Source organism: Pseudopipra pipra, chromosome 2 (assembly GCF_036250125.1).
Source record: "Pseudopipra pipra isolate bDixPip1 chromosome 2, bDixPip1.hap1, whole genome shotgun sequence".
Lineage (NCBI taxonomy): Eukaryota > Metazoa > Chordata > Aves > Passeriformes > Pipridae > Pseudopipra > Pseudopipra pipra.
The window spans coordinates 50,995,772-51,012,528 of record NC_087550.1 but is presented as its reverse complement, the minus strand read 5'-3'; the positions used below and the strand labels follow the sequence as shown (position 1 = coordinate 51,012,528).

At 44.6% G+C, this 16,757-nt stretch overlaps 2 protein-coding genes across 12 annotated transcripts in view; one reads left to right on the top strand and one right to left on the bottom strand.

The window, feature by feature from the left end:
* Positions 1-16,757, bottom strand: part of NBEA (neurobeachin) — a 473,951-nt gene that overhangs the window by 149,270 nt on the left and 307,924 nt on the right. For all 11 annotated transcript variants that reach the window (XM_064645536.1, XM_064645533.1, XM_064645538.1 and 8 more), the window contains one exon: positions 6,870-7,006. In XM_064645536.1, coding sequence (XP_064501606.1) covers positions 6,870-7,006 — 137 coding nt within the window. The remainder of the gene's footprint in view (positions 1-6,869; positions 7,007-16,757) is intronic.
* Positions 2,235-5,045, top strand: MAB21L1 (mab-21 like 1). Its single transcript, XM_064645542.1, has one exon. The coding sequence runs from the start codon at positions 3,101-3,103 to the stop codon at positions 4,178-4,180; it is 1,080 nt and encodes a 359-aa protein (XP_064501612.1). The 5' UTR covers positions 2,235-3,100; the 3' UTR covers positions 4,181-5,045.

The window sequence follows — 16,757 nt, the reverse complement described above, 5'->3', positions numbered from 1 at the left end:
GCAACGCTGGGAAGTTGAGGCGTGCTCCCTCCACAGGAAAGGGCTGTTCCCTCGGCGAGGGACAACCTTTTGTCCGCCCGCTGTAACTTTCGGTTTTACCCGGCGTTGGTCTGTGACCCCGCGGGAAAGGGGCTCTTTAACATTTACATCCCAAAGAAGCCTCCCCCGACACGGCAGCGCCGGAGGTTTCGAGCCGGAGGGTTCTGGGTCCCAGCGGCCGCCGCCCAGGGCGGGAACTGGGGCCAGGAACGCGGCCGCAGCGGGCCTTCCCTCGCACCAGTCGGTCCCCGAAACCCGCCCGCCGGAGTTGGTCCCAACTTGACCGCTTTTCCTTCCCCCGCACAGGCGGGCCGCGCCCCGCTGCTGCCAACGCCGCCCCGTGTCTGAGGGCAGGGCGCGACCGGCATCGCCCCCGGCCCCGGGGGGCGGGCTGGGGTCGTGCCGGGCCCCATCCTCGGGGCAGCGGGGCGGGATGTGCCGGGCTGGCGAGGTGCCTCCCCCTGCCCGCCCGCCGACGGGGCCCGCGGCGGTGCTGCCGAGCCAGCGGAAGGAGGAAGAGGGCAGACCTCCGCCCCCGCCGCGGCAGGTTCCCCGAGCAGCCGGGGGCAGCCGCCGGTAAGAGCGGTGGGGAGGCGCCCGCCTGTCCCCGCGGAGCCGGCCCAGACCTCTCTAAGTGCCTGCTCCGGGAAGGCGAGGGCAGCCGGCCCCCGGGAGTCCACAGCCCGGCGGCCACTCACGCCCCGCAGGGGAGGAGGGAGAGAAGGAGGGAGGCGGCAGTCCCGGACCTCGGGTGTGGCGGCGGCCGCGCTCCTCGGCGGCCGCTCCGGAGCAACCGGGACCGGGGCCGCTTCCACTGCCCGACCCGCCGCGGCCGGGGGGAGGCACGCGTGTCCCGCCCGGCGCCTGGACGGGAAACTATACGTAGAAGGGAGAAAACTCGGGCCGAAACTACCTCCTCTCCACCCGAAACAGCCGGAGAGCGGTCGCCCTTCTCCCGGTGGCTTAGGGGCTGCGGCCGGAAAGAGGAAAAGCCTCTTCGGGACGACCTGTCACCTGCAGCTTTTCAGCTACAGCCCCAGCCCTGCTCTACTCATGGGCAGGAAAAGATTCCGGTCAGCTTCCTCCTCTGGAGCGGCACGGGAACACCCACACAACCGCCAGACCAAGGGAGCCAAGCTCACAATCACAACTTCTCCGCTGTGTGCAATAAAGTTGGTCGCATTCATACGCTGAATAAATATCATGAAATGTTCTTTGTGGCATGACTTTTCCTCAGCGACGGATGTACCTGTGACAGTTACTTTAGGAATTGGTAATCGGTCAGTAGATTAAAGATTCCAAGCGATCAAAAGCTTTGCTGTTTTGGTTTTTTTTCTTAAATATATATATAAAATTTAGGGTTCTCTTGAAGTGAAGCTCAGTAAATGCTGTGAAGCAGAGGAGTTTACAACTCCAATTTATTTGCAAATAAAGGTCCCGATTACAAACACCTAAAGTACCGAAGGGGAAATTTGCTAATTACACATCACACAGGCGAAACCCCAAACTGTCAGACAAGCAAGCCAGCATGTTTGCAGTCTCTAGCGTGCCTCCCGTGTGCACATTTACTAAGCGCAGCTTGCTAGAAGAGCTCGCTATACGATAAATCCTCCAGGTTTGAAATTAATAAATACTGAGTCTCAAAAAGCAGTTGAACATCCACTCTTCACAACATATCAGAGCGCAATACAGAATACAAAAAACGAAGCTAAGAATTGGCAAATGAGATTTACCGTCAGTATCTGCTACTTGATTTCTGGAGGGAACGTGAAAAAGACCTGACAGATACGTTTAGCGATTGATTCTCCCTTCATAAGGTACAAATACAAAAAGCAAGGCAGAGACAACGCCGAAATGCATTAAACTTCAAAATCGATTAGAGCCCGTCAGAAGATCTTTTAAAACAATACAAATCGTGGACTTCTGCGTAATATTTTATTCCAAAGAACACTAAATTAGCCGTGAATCCGCTGCCTTGTTCACTGGGCGGTTCACGAGAGAAAAAAAGAAAAAAAAGAAAAAACCCAAACAAACACAACTTCTCGCTTGCAGTTACAGACAACTATCAGGAGCAAAAGGACAGCATGATGTGACGCCAAGTGGGAGTTAATGAATTTACGCCTGTGCTCCTGCCGGAGCCAGCCCAGTCTGTAGCTCCCTAGTTGATGGATGCCCATTAATACACCTGCATTCACGTCGCGGCCATAGGGAGGCACGCAGGGATTCAGTGCGGAGCGGCACAGTTTTGCCAAGTCCTTTCGAAACGTTAATACCCTTCAAGTTACACCCAAAGGAGAGCGATTTCTCTTGATTTCCGAGCGTACAGAGGACCGGGGCGGTTTTTCAGCCAGTAACCTTCTACCTTCCTATATGTGTCTGCGTGTGCGTGTGTGTGTGCGTGTGGCTGTGTATACATATCTATCTCCTAGAGTGGGATTAATTAGCCGCGTTTGAGCTGAAAGAGGCTGCAGTGACGAGCCCAGTGGCGATTGGCCGCCCGCCTGCCTGGCCCTGCCTTTATAATTTCCACACGAGTGCATCTGGGCTCTTATACAAACCAAGAGCCAGCTTCTTCTGACATACACACACGGCACTTTTTTTCCACCAGCTGATTAACCGCCCTGCATACACACGGTGATTACTACGGGAAAACATAAATAAATACGAAGAGGTTTTATTATTTTGACTACTGGAAGCCTTGCTGTGTCTCAGTGCAACTTTTGTTTTTTCTTGCTGCTGGGAAAGGTGCCGCTCTCGATGCTTTCCTCTCTCTCACGGACCCTTTAAAAAAAGGGGAAGGAAAAATATCGCCCCCTCCAGTCCCCCGCCCGCTCCCCCCTCCCTCCCTCCCCGCCACACACACTTCAAGACGGCTGATCTAAAAAAGCAGGAAGAGAGCATCTGAGGAGCAGCAGCCCCGGCGCATTTTGAAAAACATTTGTTACATTTCAGAGTGCGGCAGCCTGTTTCTCCTCTGAAGTTGGCTCCAGCCTTAGCAGCCGCATTGGATCCCACAGCCTATTGCGAGACTCCGGTATACAATCCGGATCTCTGCCCCAACATGATCGCGGCCCAGGCCAAGCTGGTGTATCATTTGAATAAATACTACAATGAGAAATGCCAAGCCAGGAAAGCTGCCATCGCCAAAACGATCCGAGAGGTCTGCAAAGTGGTGTCGGACGTGCTGAAGGAGGTGGAGGTGCAGGAGCCTCGTTTCATCAGTTCCTTGAACGAGATGGACAATCGCTACGAGGGGCTGGAAGTCATCTCCCCCACGGAGTTTGAAGTCGTGCTGTATCTGAACCAAATGGGGGTTTTCAACTTCGTGGACGACGGCTCCTTGCCGGGCTGCGCTGTGTTAAAGTTAAGCGACGGCCGCAAGAGGAGCATGTCCCTCTGGGTGGAGTTCATCACGGCGTCTGGCTACCTCTCCGCTCGCAAAATCCGGTCCAGATTCCAGACTCTGGTGGCTCAAGCCGTGGATAAGTGCAGTTACAGAGACGTAGTAAAGATGGTGGCGGACACCAGCGAAGTGAAGCTGAGGATCAGGGATCGGTACGTCGTGCAGATCACTCCGGCTTTCAAGTGCACAGGGATCTGGCCGCGGAGTGCTGCCCACTGGCCGCTTCCCCACATCCCCTGGCCAGGACCCAATCGGGTGGCGGAGGTCAAGGCGGAAGGCTTCAACCTCTTGTCCAAGGAGTGCCACTCTCTGGCCGGCAAGCAGAGCTCGGCCGAGAGCGATGCCTGGGTGCTGCAGTTCGCAGAAGCCGAGAACAGACTGCAGATGGGCGGCTGCAGGAAGAAATGCCTCTCCATCCTCAAAACCTTACGGGACCGTCACCTTGAGCTGCCGGGCCAGCCCCTGAATAATTATCACATGAAGACTCTGGTTTCCTACGAATGCGAAAAGCATCCCCGCGAATCGGACTGGGACGAGTCATGCCTAGGGGACCGGCTCAACGGGATTTTACTGCAGCTCATCTCCTGCCTTCAGTGCAGGAGGTGCCCCCACTACTTCTTGCCCAACTTAGACCTCTTTCAGGGCAAACCTCACTCGGCCCTGGAAAATGCAGCCAAACAAACGTGGCGACTGGCCAGGGAAATACTAACCAACCCGAAAAGTTTGGAGAAACTTTAGAGGGTAACTATAAAACCAGCCTGACCGATAAATCTGCTAATTTCTCATTGAAGTTTAGGCTGCCTATTCGAAAAGTCAAATATTTCCACCTGACAATGCAAATAATATTCTTTTTTAAAAAGGAATATAGCTTAGGCTCTTCACAAAGAAAAAAAGAAAGTAAATGAGAACAGCAAGCATCGTTCTTCTTCTTCACAGTTTTGCAGTTTCTCGGGGGAGGGAGGGGGTGAAGGAAAAAAAAATAAGAAAAAAGGAAAGCGTTACCTGGAAAAGAGAATTGGCCGTAATTTAACACGATTGTGACCATTCTGCCTAAAAATGGTACCAACGGATTATAACAAACCCCGGTATTTTTATGTAAACCCTCTGTGAGTAAATGCTATTTGGATATGCCACCTGAACAAACCCTAATGTACCTTTTAATTTGTATCAAATATTGTGATCTCACATTGTCTTTGAAATTGTGGATGTTGGTGTTTTGTGATTTGGTGAACAGAAGTTAAATTGCCATTTTGGATACTTCAAGGACGTTTTCTGCTAAAGAGAAGATACCATTTAAAAAGGTAGATTTTATCACAGTACTTTTGTTAATTGTCTTTTGAAGTGTCTGAACTTAACAAGTTTACATTTTTCGTTTCATATATATTGCTTGTTCTATTTCTAACATTCCATAAATATACTTGAAATGTTATTTAAATATATTCAAAAGAAATTTGGATTCTGCTTATATAATAATGCTTGAATATTGGAATTATATATTTGAAAATGCACTTGAAATACACTGGATAATTACCTTTTGTGATTTAGATTTTAATTTCTGTTGCTGATTTATTTAATTACAAGCTAATAAATGAAGTAAAATACATATGGGTAAGTGTTTCAATATCAGGTCAAGTTTTCTACTTGAAAAACCAAAGGCAGCTATGTTTAGTGGATTTTGCCTTTCTGTGGACAGTTGCTTAAATCCTGCAAAGCAAAAACTTAAGGGCAGGCGCCTGATTTTGCATTTTGAATAGTTTCATAGAATAGGGAAATATTCGTGATACAAACATATTATAATTTAGCTCCAGGTGACCATCAGCAACTGTCATTCACAAACGTGGTTATTAAATGCAATTACAGTTTTTCAGCTGTCAGAAACAAATCTGGTTTTGAAGGGTTTACTATGCGGTGCTGATTTGTTTCTGTTCGGGTTCGAACAAAGCTGAGAACACACAACATATCCATGAAGCAGTGTATTGAGTAAGCAGTGAGTCTGATAAAACTAGCAATTTGGTACAGGTACTAATAAAGAAGAAAATAAAATTTATAGGTGAAAGCCGGCACCAATAAAATGAACAACAATATTACTTCTGACCTACAAATCCGTTACGAATGGGGTAAGATTGCCAGTTGCACTCTCAGAAATCAAGTCCCTGCGCTCCCAGGGCATTCAGAGGGAATAACATGTGCGTGCCGACAAAACTACAAGCGATCCGAACCCGCCTGTCCGTATCGCACCGCCTGGTCCCTCTCAGGATGCATTTCTTTAAAGCGGCTTTTAAATCAAAACTCAGAAAAACAACGCGAATTTTGATTAGGATCCTAACAGTCAACAAGTGCTGAAAGAGGCCGATCGCCTATGTAACATCCATTAGCAACTATTTCCAGCGGGTGCACTTTAGGGAAATCGTTATATCCAGAAATTCTGACAGAAACTTTTTACCCCAGCACTGAGAAGAACGTCCCGAGTTTGACAAATTATTCGCCAAAGAAAAATCACCTTATTGCAAACATTCAGACGAGGAATTTTCTTGGAAATTATTTATGATATTTCTGCATTAAAAAACCCCAAACCCTTTGTAAAAGTACCCCCCCTATTTCCTCTCAGCCAACATTTCCCAGTGCAATAGCAAAGAAATAAAGCAAGAGTGATAAGAATAAAAAGAGATGCAGACGAGAGGAGAGCCCTGTTAGACACGTCCCTTCTGTCTGCCTTCCTCCCCCCGTGGCAGCCCCTGCGCCGTTCCCGCGGGGAAAAAGCCACGCAAAGGTTTCCGCTCAAGTCACGCACCCCTGATCTATTGCGGCTGGGCTGCAGGTTTTCACGGAGGGGAGGGGAAGGGGGAGGGGGGCGGCGCTGGGGCATTGGTACTAATAAATGACTTCAGAAAGAAACAGCTTTCCCAGGAAACAAGTCTTCGAGTCCATGACTATTTCCACCCCCACCCCCTCTTTTTTTTCCCCCCAGAAAATAAGCATTAACTTCTATTTCAGCAGTCACAATGTTTACAAAATGCGCCGTATTTTCTTACATGGAAACTAACGTTCTTGAAATAACGGGATTCTCCGATATCCTCGGAAGGGGTAAAACTCTCCACTGTGTGCACTGTGTGTCGGGAAGGCTACGGGCTGGGACTGCTGCTCCCTCCAGGGATTTCAGAGCAATTGGCTTAACTACTAAATCTGACCACGTTCATACAAAGGCACCGCGCGAAATGCTGCTGCTGGAAAACCCGCACGCTGCCGTAATAGAGGATTTAACATCATTAATACATTGCGCCTTTTTTTTTTTTTTTTTTTTTTAATGCAGCGAAAGGCGGCAGACTGGAGCGGAGTTTGGAAGGAGGGGGCGGCCACGGCGCACGTGTGCCGGGACCGGGGACCGGGATCGCGACCGCGGCTGCGGCCGCCCGCACGCCGCACTCACCTTGGGGTCGATCTTCTTGAAGGCCGAGTCATCCTCGTCCACCTCGAAGTAGATCTCCGTGGTGGTGATGGAGAGCGTCCCCTTGGCCACCACCACGGGGGCGATGAGCTGTGCCGGCGTGCTGAGGACCACGGGGCCTGCAAAAGCAAGGGCAGCGGCGTCAGGTTGGAGGCGCCCGGCCGGCCCATCCCTGGTGGCCCTTCCCCTTCCCTCTGCCGAGCCAGCGCCCGGCGAGCCCCCTCATAAACCCTGTTTGTAAACCGCCGTGTTTATTCCCCCCCTGCCCGCGGCCAGCGCTTTGAACTCTGCGGCCGGGGCAGAAGCGAGTTTGTGAGCTCCAGGGTTGCGAGATAAATCACAGCAGAGAAATTTAGAGGGGTTAGGGTTAAAAATAGCTGCCTCTTAGAAGAAGGTTCCCTCTCTTTTCATGCCCTTTTGCTCCTCGTTAACACTATCGCTGTTTATGTGCGATAGTTGTGGCTCGTTCCACGCAGCTTCGACCTGGCAGCGCAGGGTCCCCACGGCGGCGAGGCCGGGTCGGGGACGCAGGGCAGGGCAGCCTGCAGCCCCTGCCCGCCACACCGACCCTGTAAGGCTAGCAGAATTATTTTTAACTCTGGGTCCAGACCTCAGCTCCGAAAGTAATGCGAAATATCGTGGGGGTTTTGAGTTTGTTTGTGTGTGTGTGTTTTTTTTTCCTTGGGGGGGGGTGTTTGTGTTTTTTTATTAATTTATTTTTATTTACACCTACTTCAACACCCCACGCACACAGAGGCTATCATCGCTAAATATATTTACGGAAAGATCATTTTTGTTTCAACTCCCTGCCGCTTATCCATTTAAAATTACCGTTACAATATTTCGCTCAAATATATTCCTTATGAGAGACGTTTTCACGGGCATTGAAAAGATGGGATGGGGAAAACCTGCTGTAAAAGGCAGCCTTGTCCACACAAATTGTTAGGTTTTAATTTAGGAAAAAAACCAAACCAAAACAAAAAAACCAACCAAAAAAAACCCAAAAAGCCCCCCAAAAACCACTTCTGCTTTAATCCAAAAAACAACAGAGGATTACTTTTTCACCATCGCATCTTGAATATGAATGCAGTCTGCTGTTAAAGCTGAAAGTGTCCGTGTTTTACAGCTCAATTGCTCTAATTCGAAAAAAATATTATATATAGAATAGTCTTCCAGATTTAACCTCAAAAGCGCGTAGGGCAATTTGTATACACATACATAAACACACACAGCCACATGCACGCACAAACACGCATCTGACATGCAAATAATAAAAGCTCCAGTATCGAGAAGCTGGGTACAACATCTGACTGATGCACCTTTCAAAACTGGCAAACTGACCATCTCGAGGGATACTAAAAAGGGGTTTGGTTGTTTTTCGCAGCTAAAATATCTCCCCTACAACAAGGGAACCCCTGCTCGGGGGGCAGAGAGCCGTGTGCCTCCCGCTGCCATCCCCGGCCGCTCGCCCCTCCAAGCAGCGCGGTGCGGGGGCTGGCGCGGCTGAGCCGAGCCCGGGGCGGCAGCTCACACCGGGGCTAAAGCCACGGATGCGCCCTCTCCTCCTCCCCCAGCACCGCCCGCACACTTTACCACCAGCTCTTGCAAGCAACACTTCAAATTACTCACTTAGCCCAAATTACTCCTGTATCGACGCATCTAACTGTCATGTTGTTAATGCTTTACTTTACTGTAACACCCAATTTGAGCCCTTATTGCACAATATTTTGTCATTTACGCTGCAAAATAAATAAAGAGAGAGGCAGGGATTACTGTGCCTACAGGGGGAAGCTAAAACGCAGAGTTTCGGTGACAGCTTTCAGCAGCCCAGCGTGGCAGACGGGATAATATTGATACAAACTCTATTTTCTTTCATTTTATTGTTTTCCATCTCCTAATAAACCGGGGTAGCCTCTTGACCCCAGTCAGCTGATCGGAATCACATGCGCCGGGTTAGCTTTGCTGCTCTCCCCGTCTCGCCTCCATCTTCTCTCCCTCCCTTGGCGGTGGGAAAGGAGCCGAGTCGAGCCAAGCCGAGCCGGGGAAGCCCGGCAGCAGGCTCCAAAGGGCAGGATGATCGATCCGAAACGCCGCTTTAAAGCCTCATCAATCTTCATCTAGGTTGCTCAAGTAATTACGCCCGATTCTCTTGTACGATTACAAGTGGATTTGGGTTTCTATTCCCCAGGCCCCCTTTCTTTGTGTTTACAGAAGGGGGGTCTGGGCAGCCAGCGATTCCCTGCCCTGCAGAAGCCCTTGCCCTGTCAAGCAAAGCGTCCTACCCCTCTTCTTGACCTTTCCGGGTCCACCTGGCCCGCCACACGGTGATGGGCTCCCGGGCCTTTGTGTGGTGAGAAAAGCATCTTTGGAAGATGTGTTCTGGAAGTGACCCGGTATTCTATCACTTTAAGGAGCCGTTTGTGGGCTTTGCTGAATTCCAGAAGGAAGAACATCAATTTAATCCAATTACCTCTTTTCCCTGGTGTTGTATGGCTAAAATAAAAATAAAGCCACCGGTATTTAATGGTCAAAAGGCCAAACCTTATAATCTGCCATCCAGAAGATAATGGTGTACCCTGGCTACTGGATGTGCCAGCGATGTGCCCTCACGGACTGGAGGAAGGGGCAGAGCTGTAAAAGCAGGGGCGGATGTGGAGGGAAAGGGAACAGTCACTTCTTAGCCCATTACTGAATGCAGGGGAAATCGTGGATTTCTGGCTTTTTCCTCCCGAGAAAAGGCTCCAAGCTCCCAGACTGGTACCTTGGCATCTGCCCTGCATTGTGCTCAAATGACACCCTAGATTTGTTGCAATGTAAACATGTCAGAGGTATCACAATGCAACAAGGAATGAGCATTACTGTACTTTCCAGATGAGAAAACGTTTCCTTGTGTTTGTTTTTATGTTCAGTTAAAAAAAAAATGGTAGAAAGCATAAAAACAGCAGTCAAATTATGTGATTTTGTGGAAGGGGGTGCCAAACTAAGCTTAAAAAAAATTCTCTTGAAAGCACAAAATGAAATAAAAAAATCGGTATTAACAGTGTGTCATTTTTACACTTGTCCTTTGGAAATCTCCAATTACAACTTGCAATTCCATAGCATGTTTAAGGAGCACTGAGTCTTTTTGTTGTAGCCTTCAGGGAGCAAGCCAGCCACTGAGAGAATATGAAATTAATCCACTACAGCTATATAGAGAGAGGATTATGTTTTAATCCCCTTTGGGATAGTCCCTGGATTTTAAGGATCCGATATTAAAATGTTTACATAGAGCATAATCAGAATAGCGCAGATTTTCCATATGGCACCGCGCTATCGGGAAGCTCTGGGTCTCCTTTCCAAAGCCAATTGATAATCTAATGAAACAAAAGCCGGGCACACCTGAGCCAAGAGCCGCGGGACGGGCTCATTCACATTCGGGAAGGATAACGAGCTCCGGCTACCAGCCTCAGTCCGGCCCCTTGGTGGCGGCGAGCTGCGCTTTTCCAGGGGATGTAAATATTCATTTCTAGCGCAACTGCAGCCTCGGAGAAGCACGGGACCGGGGCTGTGCTGCCCGGGGGAGCGGCACCTGGGGATGCTGCCGGGCGCTCCCTGCGCAGCGCAGGAGCCGCCGGCGGCACCCAGGGCGCTTGGGGGGAAAAGCCAACCTGTGGCTGCCCAGCTTCGCCCAAGAGCCTGGGGTTTGTGGAGGTGACACCCGTCTAGGGCGCTTGTCAGCTGTTGGGACGCTAAGCAAAAGCACCTCTTTTTAAGGATCTTTTCGTTGTCTCTTCCACACCTCTCCGAAGTGATTGGGGCACCCCGCAGCAGAGAGGCAGCGACCTACCAAGGAAGTTCTGGCCTTAAAACGAAACTAGACAACACTCCATATCCACAGGTCTTGCAATCTGTTCAAATTGTGAATTTTCCCCTTTGCCTGATCCCTGTGGTCTGCACATGTGATTTACATTTCTAAAATAAACGCTACCGCACATATACATTTTAAAATAATATTTTCTTTCCAAAAGTAAATGATTGTGAAATTAGAAGGTCCCAGTGAATAGAAGCAGAATATAATCTCCCTCCTCCTCTGTGTAATTTTGTTAAACAGAGACTTCTGTCCCTACATTTAGTTCTCCTATCTTAGCTCTTGTATTTTTCAAGTTCAAGTAAAGCAACTCAAGACAAGTGAAAGGTTCTATTATTTTTAAAAGTTTGCTATGTCCTAGGGCAATAGCAGTAAAATTATACCTCTTAAGGAAAGCTCCCAAATAGTGGTATTTTGAACTGGTAATTACAAACATTTTCATAAACTGTCATTTTTAACTGTAAGAACTAAACGTGTGTTACGTTCATGAGACTGAAGATTACACCACAGGTATATCTACTTAGAAAATTTGGCACAATTACTCCTAAGGAGGATAAGGCATATGCTTTTATATGCTGATTTACAAAACCAAGAAATTTAGCTGCTGCAGACCTAGAAGTCTAACTTTTAAAATAAAATTTTGGTGGTAACTTATAGATGAAAAAATATTTGCTTGGACAAATACTTTGAAATCATATTCTATTGGTTAGATCAATTTAATTTTAATTTTACAATCTACTGGTTATTACTCTATAATCTACTGGTAATTACTCTGAAAAAAGTGGTGGATATTAACATATTTACTTTTTAGCTGATGCTATTTTAAAAGAAAAAACATATAAATCTTTTCTTATATATACATATATTCAACATAGATTAGCTGAAACTAATACTTTTACTATGTAAAATAGTTTGCATAAATTACATTTTGTAATTTGATATGATACTTAAACAAGAATTCTAAATACTATGAATAATTATTAAAAATCACTTGCAAGGTATCTGAAATAAGACAACTGAAATTCCCTCAGTACTTTAAAGCCAAATGGATCTGACTCTGAGTTGTATTTAAAATGAGTACAAATTCTTATACTTGAAGCAACTTAGGTGTAACATATGCTCACGCACACAAAAACTTCAGTTTCATGTAATATAAATCACGTAGCATGGAAACAGAAAGAAGTATAGGCACCAGAAGCCTTTGAGAAAAGCTCTGTAGTCTGAAAAATATTTCAACCAACTAACAACACTAATATAGTACATGCAGGACCATGTAAATAACAAGTAAACAAGGTAAGATTCCTAAAAAACAATTCACAGAATTTAGTTATTTTTATTCCCATTGTCATCATAAATCTGATTCAAACTACCCTTTAAAAAGATTTCTGCAGTAAATATATTGAACTTACATGAGGATAGTTGCCCCCAGTTTGTTCTTCTCTATAGCAAATAAAGGCAGTAACTCCTTCACTCAAGCCAAGGCTTTTACAAGAATGTACATATAAAGCTCCCTTTACACATTACTTTCAACAGTTTCAATAAAGATAATTTGCACAACTTTTTAAATGCAGAAAACCAGAATGTAAGTTTAAATATTACTATAATCTTGGTTTTCTCTTCCACTACTCAATAACGTCCCCAATTCCTCTCCCCTGTTTTCAGAGATATCCAAGCTTACTTTGTTGGCTTTTTACTCCTGCACAATCATATGTTTCATATTGTGAGAGAGGGATTGAATTTTATTGTTTGTCTAAATGTCATTGCCAGTGTGAATAGGCCTTGATATTCAAAATTTTCCCCACTTTTCCCCCCTTTCCTCCATAAAGCATGTAGCACTACTACTACTAACATCAAAGATCAACTTCAATGGTCTTTTTCAGCAACAGTGACTAAACAATTACAGCAACTCAATTCTCTTAAGTGGTTGCCATAACAGTAAGCAAACGTGTGTGATTAAAAAGAAAATGTAAGTAAAAATAATCTTACATATTACAACTATGAATAAAACAGTAAGAAATAAATACATAGTTTTGATGAGATTATGAAAATAGTTAAAGATAGTGTTGCTTAAGAAGAAAAACAGTAATTTTCTCTCAAACATATACATACTTTCCCATATATTTGAATTGAGACATATGTACCTTCACAGATAAATTATTATAAATTATATTATAGATTTATATTATTATATATTATATATTTGAATTCCCTACCTTCCTAGTCTCATTGAAAGAAAAATACAAAATAGCACTTCTTCCCAAGGGAAAACGTTTCCCAATATTCTTAGGAATAAGTATCTCTTTGTGTCATTCAAAGTATGATAGAAAGCAACCACTTAATAGAACAGTTACAGAATATGCAAAGACAAGCTCAACACCATATCAAAGTCAATCTTACTGAATCACTGAAGGTCGCATGGAACAATTAGCTGTGTGTCAGCCTAAAGCAACTCAGAAAAGCAACTTTTGCCCCCTTTTGCAGATAAAGTCTGATTTGCTCTGTGACACACATGAGAACCTTTGAACTGTGCTGAAGCTCTGAATGGCTTACATGGTTTTAGTATTTTTCCAGGATGTGTCCAAGCACCAACCTGCCAGATGATCAGGTATTAATAATAATCAAGGCTCCTCTTAATGATTCACATCTGGCCAGAAATGTAAATGTTTGGGATAGGGACCTCACTACTGCAATGCACACATTTGCCACTTCAAAATTAGATTCATGCAGCGTGCTCTGCCTGCAGCTATACCTTGGAAGGACTGAGTAAATTAAGATGTTTTAGAAAGTAAGAACTTGATTGCTAAGCAGTGCATCCAGATGTGAGTATACTACAGAAATGCAGTATGACCTGCACTAGCTTCCTCCTCATTTTCAGGTAAAACCTATGGTACATTTTCAACCTAGAAAACCTTAAGTGATGCTGAACATGCCCACATAAGGGACAGTTTTTCTCTCTGAGAAAATCACTATAGCTGCCTATTTAATCAAAAAGTAACAAAACCATACCTTAGAAAAGCATATTTAATGTTCAAGGAAGAAAAGAGAATGCAGAGAGAGCATCCTGCTATAACAGTATACCACTGAAACAGGAAATTGTAATAATGAGTCAGTAATACAAGGGATCAAATCCCAGTTCACAGCCTGAGTGAATCAGACTTGGCAGATTCTTACACAGTCCAGTTTGTGCACCTTGTCAAGCCAATAGAGCTCAATTGATTAGAAATTAAAGGAAAGATGTGAGCCTCTCAGCTTTTATTTCTTCTGGTCTCCATTCTAGAAAAGCTCTTCAGGGTGTAAGCTTTTGTACTTCTTCAGACCATAGTGAACAGAAATATTATGTTCAGGTACCTTGTGGTACTTTAAAGTTCACTTATTTGGATACTAACTCCTATATGTGCGTGGGAACAACAAAATAAATTGTTGGGTCAGCATCTAACTTGACAGGTATATTTGAAAAAATTACCTGAGGTGCAGTAGTTGTAACTTCAAAATTTTCTGAAACTACGAGGATCTCTAAACAACAGCAGAACATATAGAGAATATTTTCTAGGGCAACTGTGTCTACTCGTTGACTGCACGTTTTGCTTTCCCAAAGTTGTGGTACTTCCACAAAGGTTCTCTGGTACCTAATAAAAGGAGAAGTGATGTGGCAGGCTCTGTCATGAAGACTTCTTTCCTCAACAGCCTGAATCCATTGGTGGAATTTTATTGCTTCCGAAGTCCTTACTCCTGTTTAAAAGTTTCTTCAAAATGGCTTCCAGGTACAGAAGTTACAAAGAGAGAGGCTGACAGAGGATGTTCACATAAACCGTTTTGGAAAGACAAGTCAAAAGCATGGGATGAAGCTATCTCTGGTACAATTTCTGGTTAACGAAACCAAGACTGTCTTCTTGATAGATTTTTTAGTTTGCTTCTATAACATCAGAGGGGGGAAAAAAATCCTTCCATAGGTCAATGAAAGTGCTTAGTTTAAACATAGGTACTGTTAATACAGTTCTGGGTACATTCCTATCATGAATCTATGTTGGCCAGTCCCAATATATTTTTATGAAGATTACAGGGATTTTTGAAAGGGAACCAGTTGCATAGTGAAGATGAAAAAAGATGCAAAATGGTGGAGTCTCTATGCCTAGGTCTGTCTTTCTGCAGTCTCCTATATATCAAGTAGCTAATCAGCTTGATCTTTTATCAGTTAACCAGTTCCATCCAGGGTGTGGTACCTTGGGACAAGGGAGACAGATCTGTGAAGTTGTAGGCTCCACTGTAGTCTAATTTTGCAGCCTCAGAAATTTCAAATAAAAAGTTTTTCAAGTTATGGGGAAAAAAAGGAAATTTAAATAGACATATCAGTGGACAGTAAGAGCACATGAAGCACTCTCAGAGCGACTCATAAATACAATTTTAAAGCTTGGAAAGCAAGAAATTTGGCTGCCATTTTAAAAGTTGAAGATGCTCAGATCTTAAGTGGGTGTACTAAGGTCTTAAAACTGTGCTTAGAAGCACTGTCATATGTGATTGACAAACATCCTATAAAATATTAAGCTATTCTGTATAGTAATGTGGAAAAAATGACTAGAATAAACACTGAGATGTTTAAAAATAGTATGTTATAGAAACTGGGCCTTTTTCTTTTTCAATGTGAAAGCCAACTACATATCAAAAGTATAACTGCTTTCAGTTTATGCTTCAATCTATATTCTAAATTAAACTCATACAAATATGTTTTTCTTTTTTATACTTAGACTTGAGGATCAAAATCTGAATATATAATATCATAATACCAGAAACCACAGAAAGCTGGCTGAATTGAATTTCCATGTTTGGAAGTACAAGGTTTGTGTGGTTACGTATGTATCATAGAATGGGAAGTGGAATCACTCTTCTTCCACATTCCTGTCACTTTCCCAGAGAAGAAACCCCCCCAGTGAAATTCCTATCTTGAATGCTAATTTGCAAGAATAATGAAGTTTGAAGGGAGAGAACTACTCAGTAATGCATGCTGAATTCAGTGAATAGTTTTCACCAAGAAGCTTGAAAAACTAGGAGAAATATTATGACTTTTTTGGTGTTTTCTATTGAAACTTTGAAATTTGTTGTTTAACTGGTGTGTGCACATATACACACATAGTTTCTTAAAGAAAAAGGCATAAAATATGGCAAAGTTTAAGGTACTTTAGTCACCTTCAGAGAGAAAGAGAATGTGAGAGAAAGAGAGTGTAAGGGAGAGTAGAGAGAGAGAAAATGGGAAGAAAGAAAGCTAATAACTACTACCTCTGACTCTGGAAGCATTAGAAGTGCAAGCTGTTAGAGCCTGAGAGAGAAATATTAGGAAGCTAATCACTGTGTACTTGCTACAGTCCTTCCTGGGTTTCCCCTGTGGTTGCTGCTTTCTGCCCCCTGGGGCACCCCAGACCATCAGAGCCCCTGGTGTATGGATGGCAACTGCTGCAGTAGAAGGAGAGCACGTGGCAGACAGCAGGGCTCTCCAAGCCTCTTGGGAGAGGACACACCAGGGAGGGAGGAGAAGGGTTGGAAAGATGAGATTACTCTGGTAACCACTGTCATTCTTTGCTCTCCAGGAGCTGAGAGGGATGACAATGATTCCTCTCCTCTGCTCCTAAACTTCCTGGACAGGCTGTGGTCACTGCTGGAGATAATATAATGTGCTGTTCAGTCCTTTAAGCCTATTACTCTAACAGCAGATAACATAACAAAACTTTCTCTGGTTGGCCCCAAACAAATTATTTTTTTATATTCCTGCAAAATCTAATAATTTAGAAATTCTGCCTTCTTCGTAGAGGCTCTAGTTTTTGTTCTTTTTTTTTTTTAATTAAGAAAATCTACTGTTTGTCTAACACCATTAACAAAAACATGAGAAATAATCCTACATATCTTAAAATCATTTTGAGATGGTAACATAAGAAAATGCAAGAAAATATGCTCCTTCATTACTCTTTAAGAATAGGTTAAAAAAAGGTGACTACAGCATTGCTTACCAGAGATTGTCTACACTGGTCAAGTCT

Bases quoted from the DNA above. Each gene is read 5' to 3' on its own strand.
- MAB21L1 (XM_064645542.1), top strand. From the start codon at position 3,101: ATGATCGCGGCCCAGGCCAAGCTGGTGTATCATTTGAATAAATACTAC.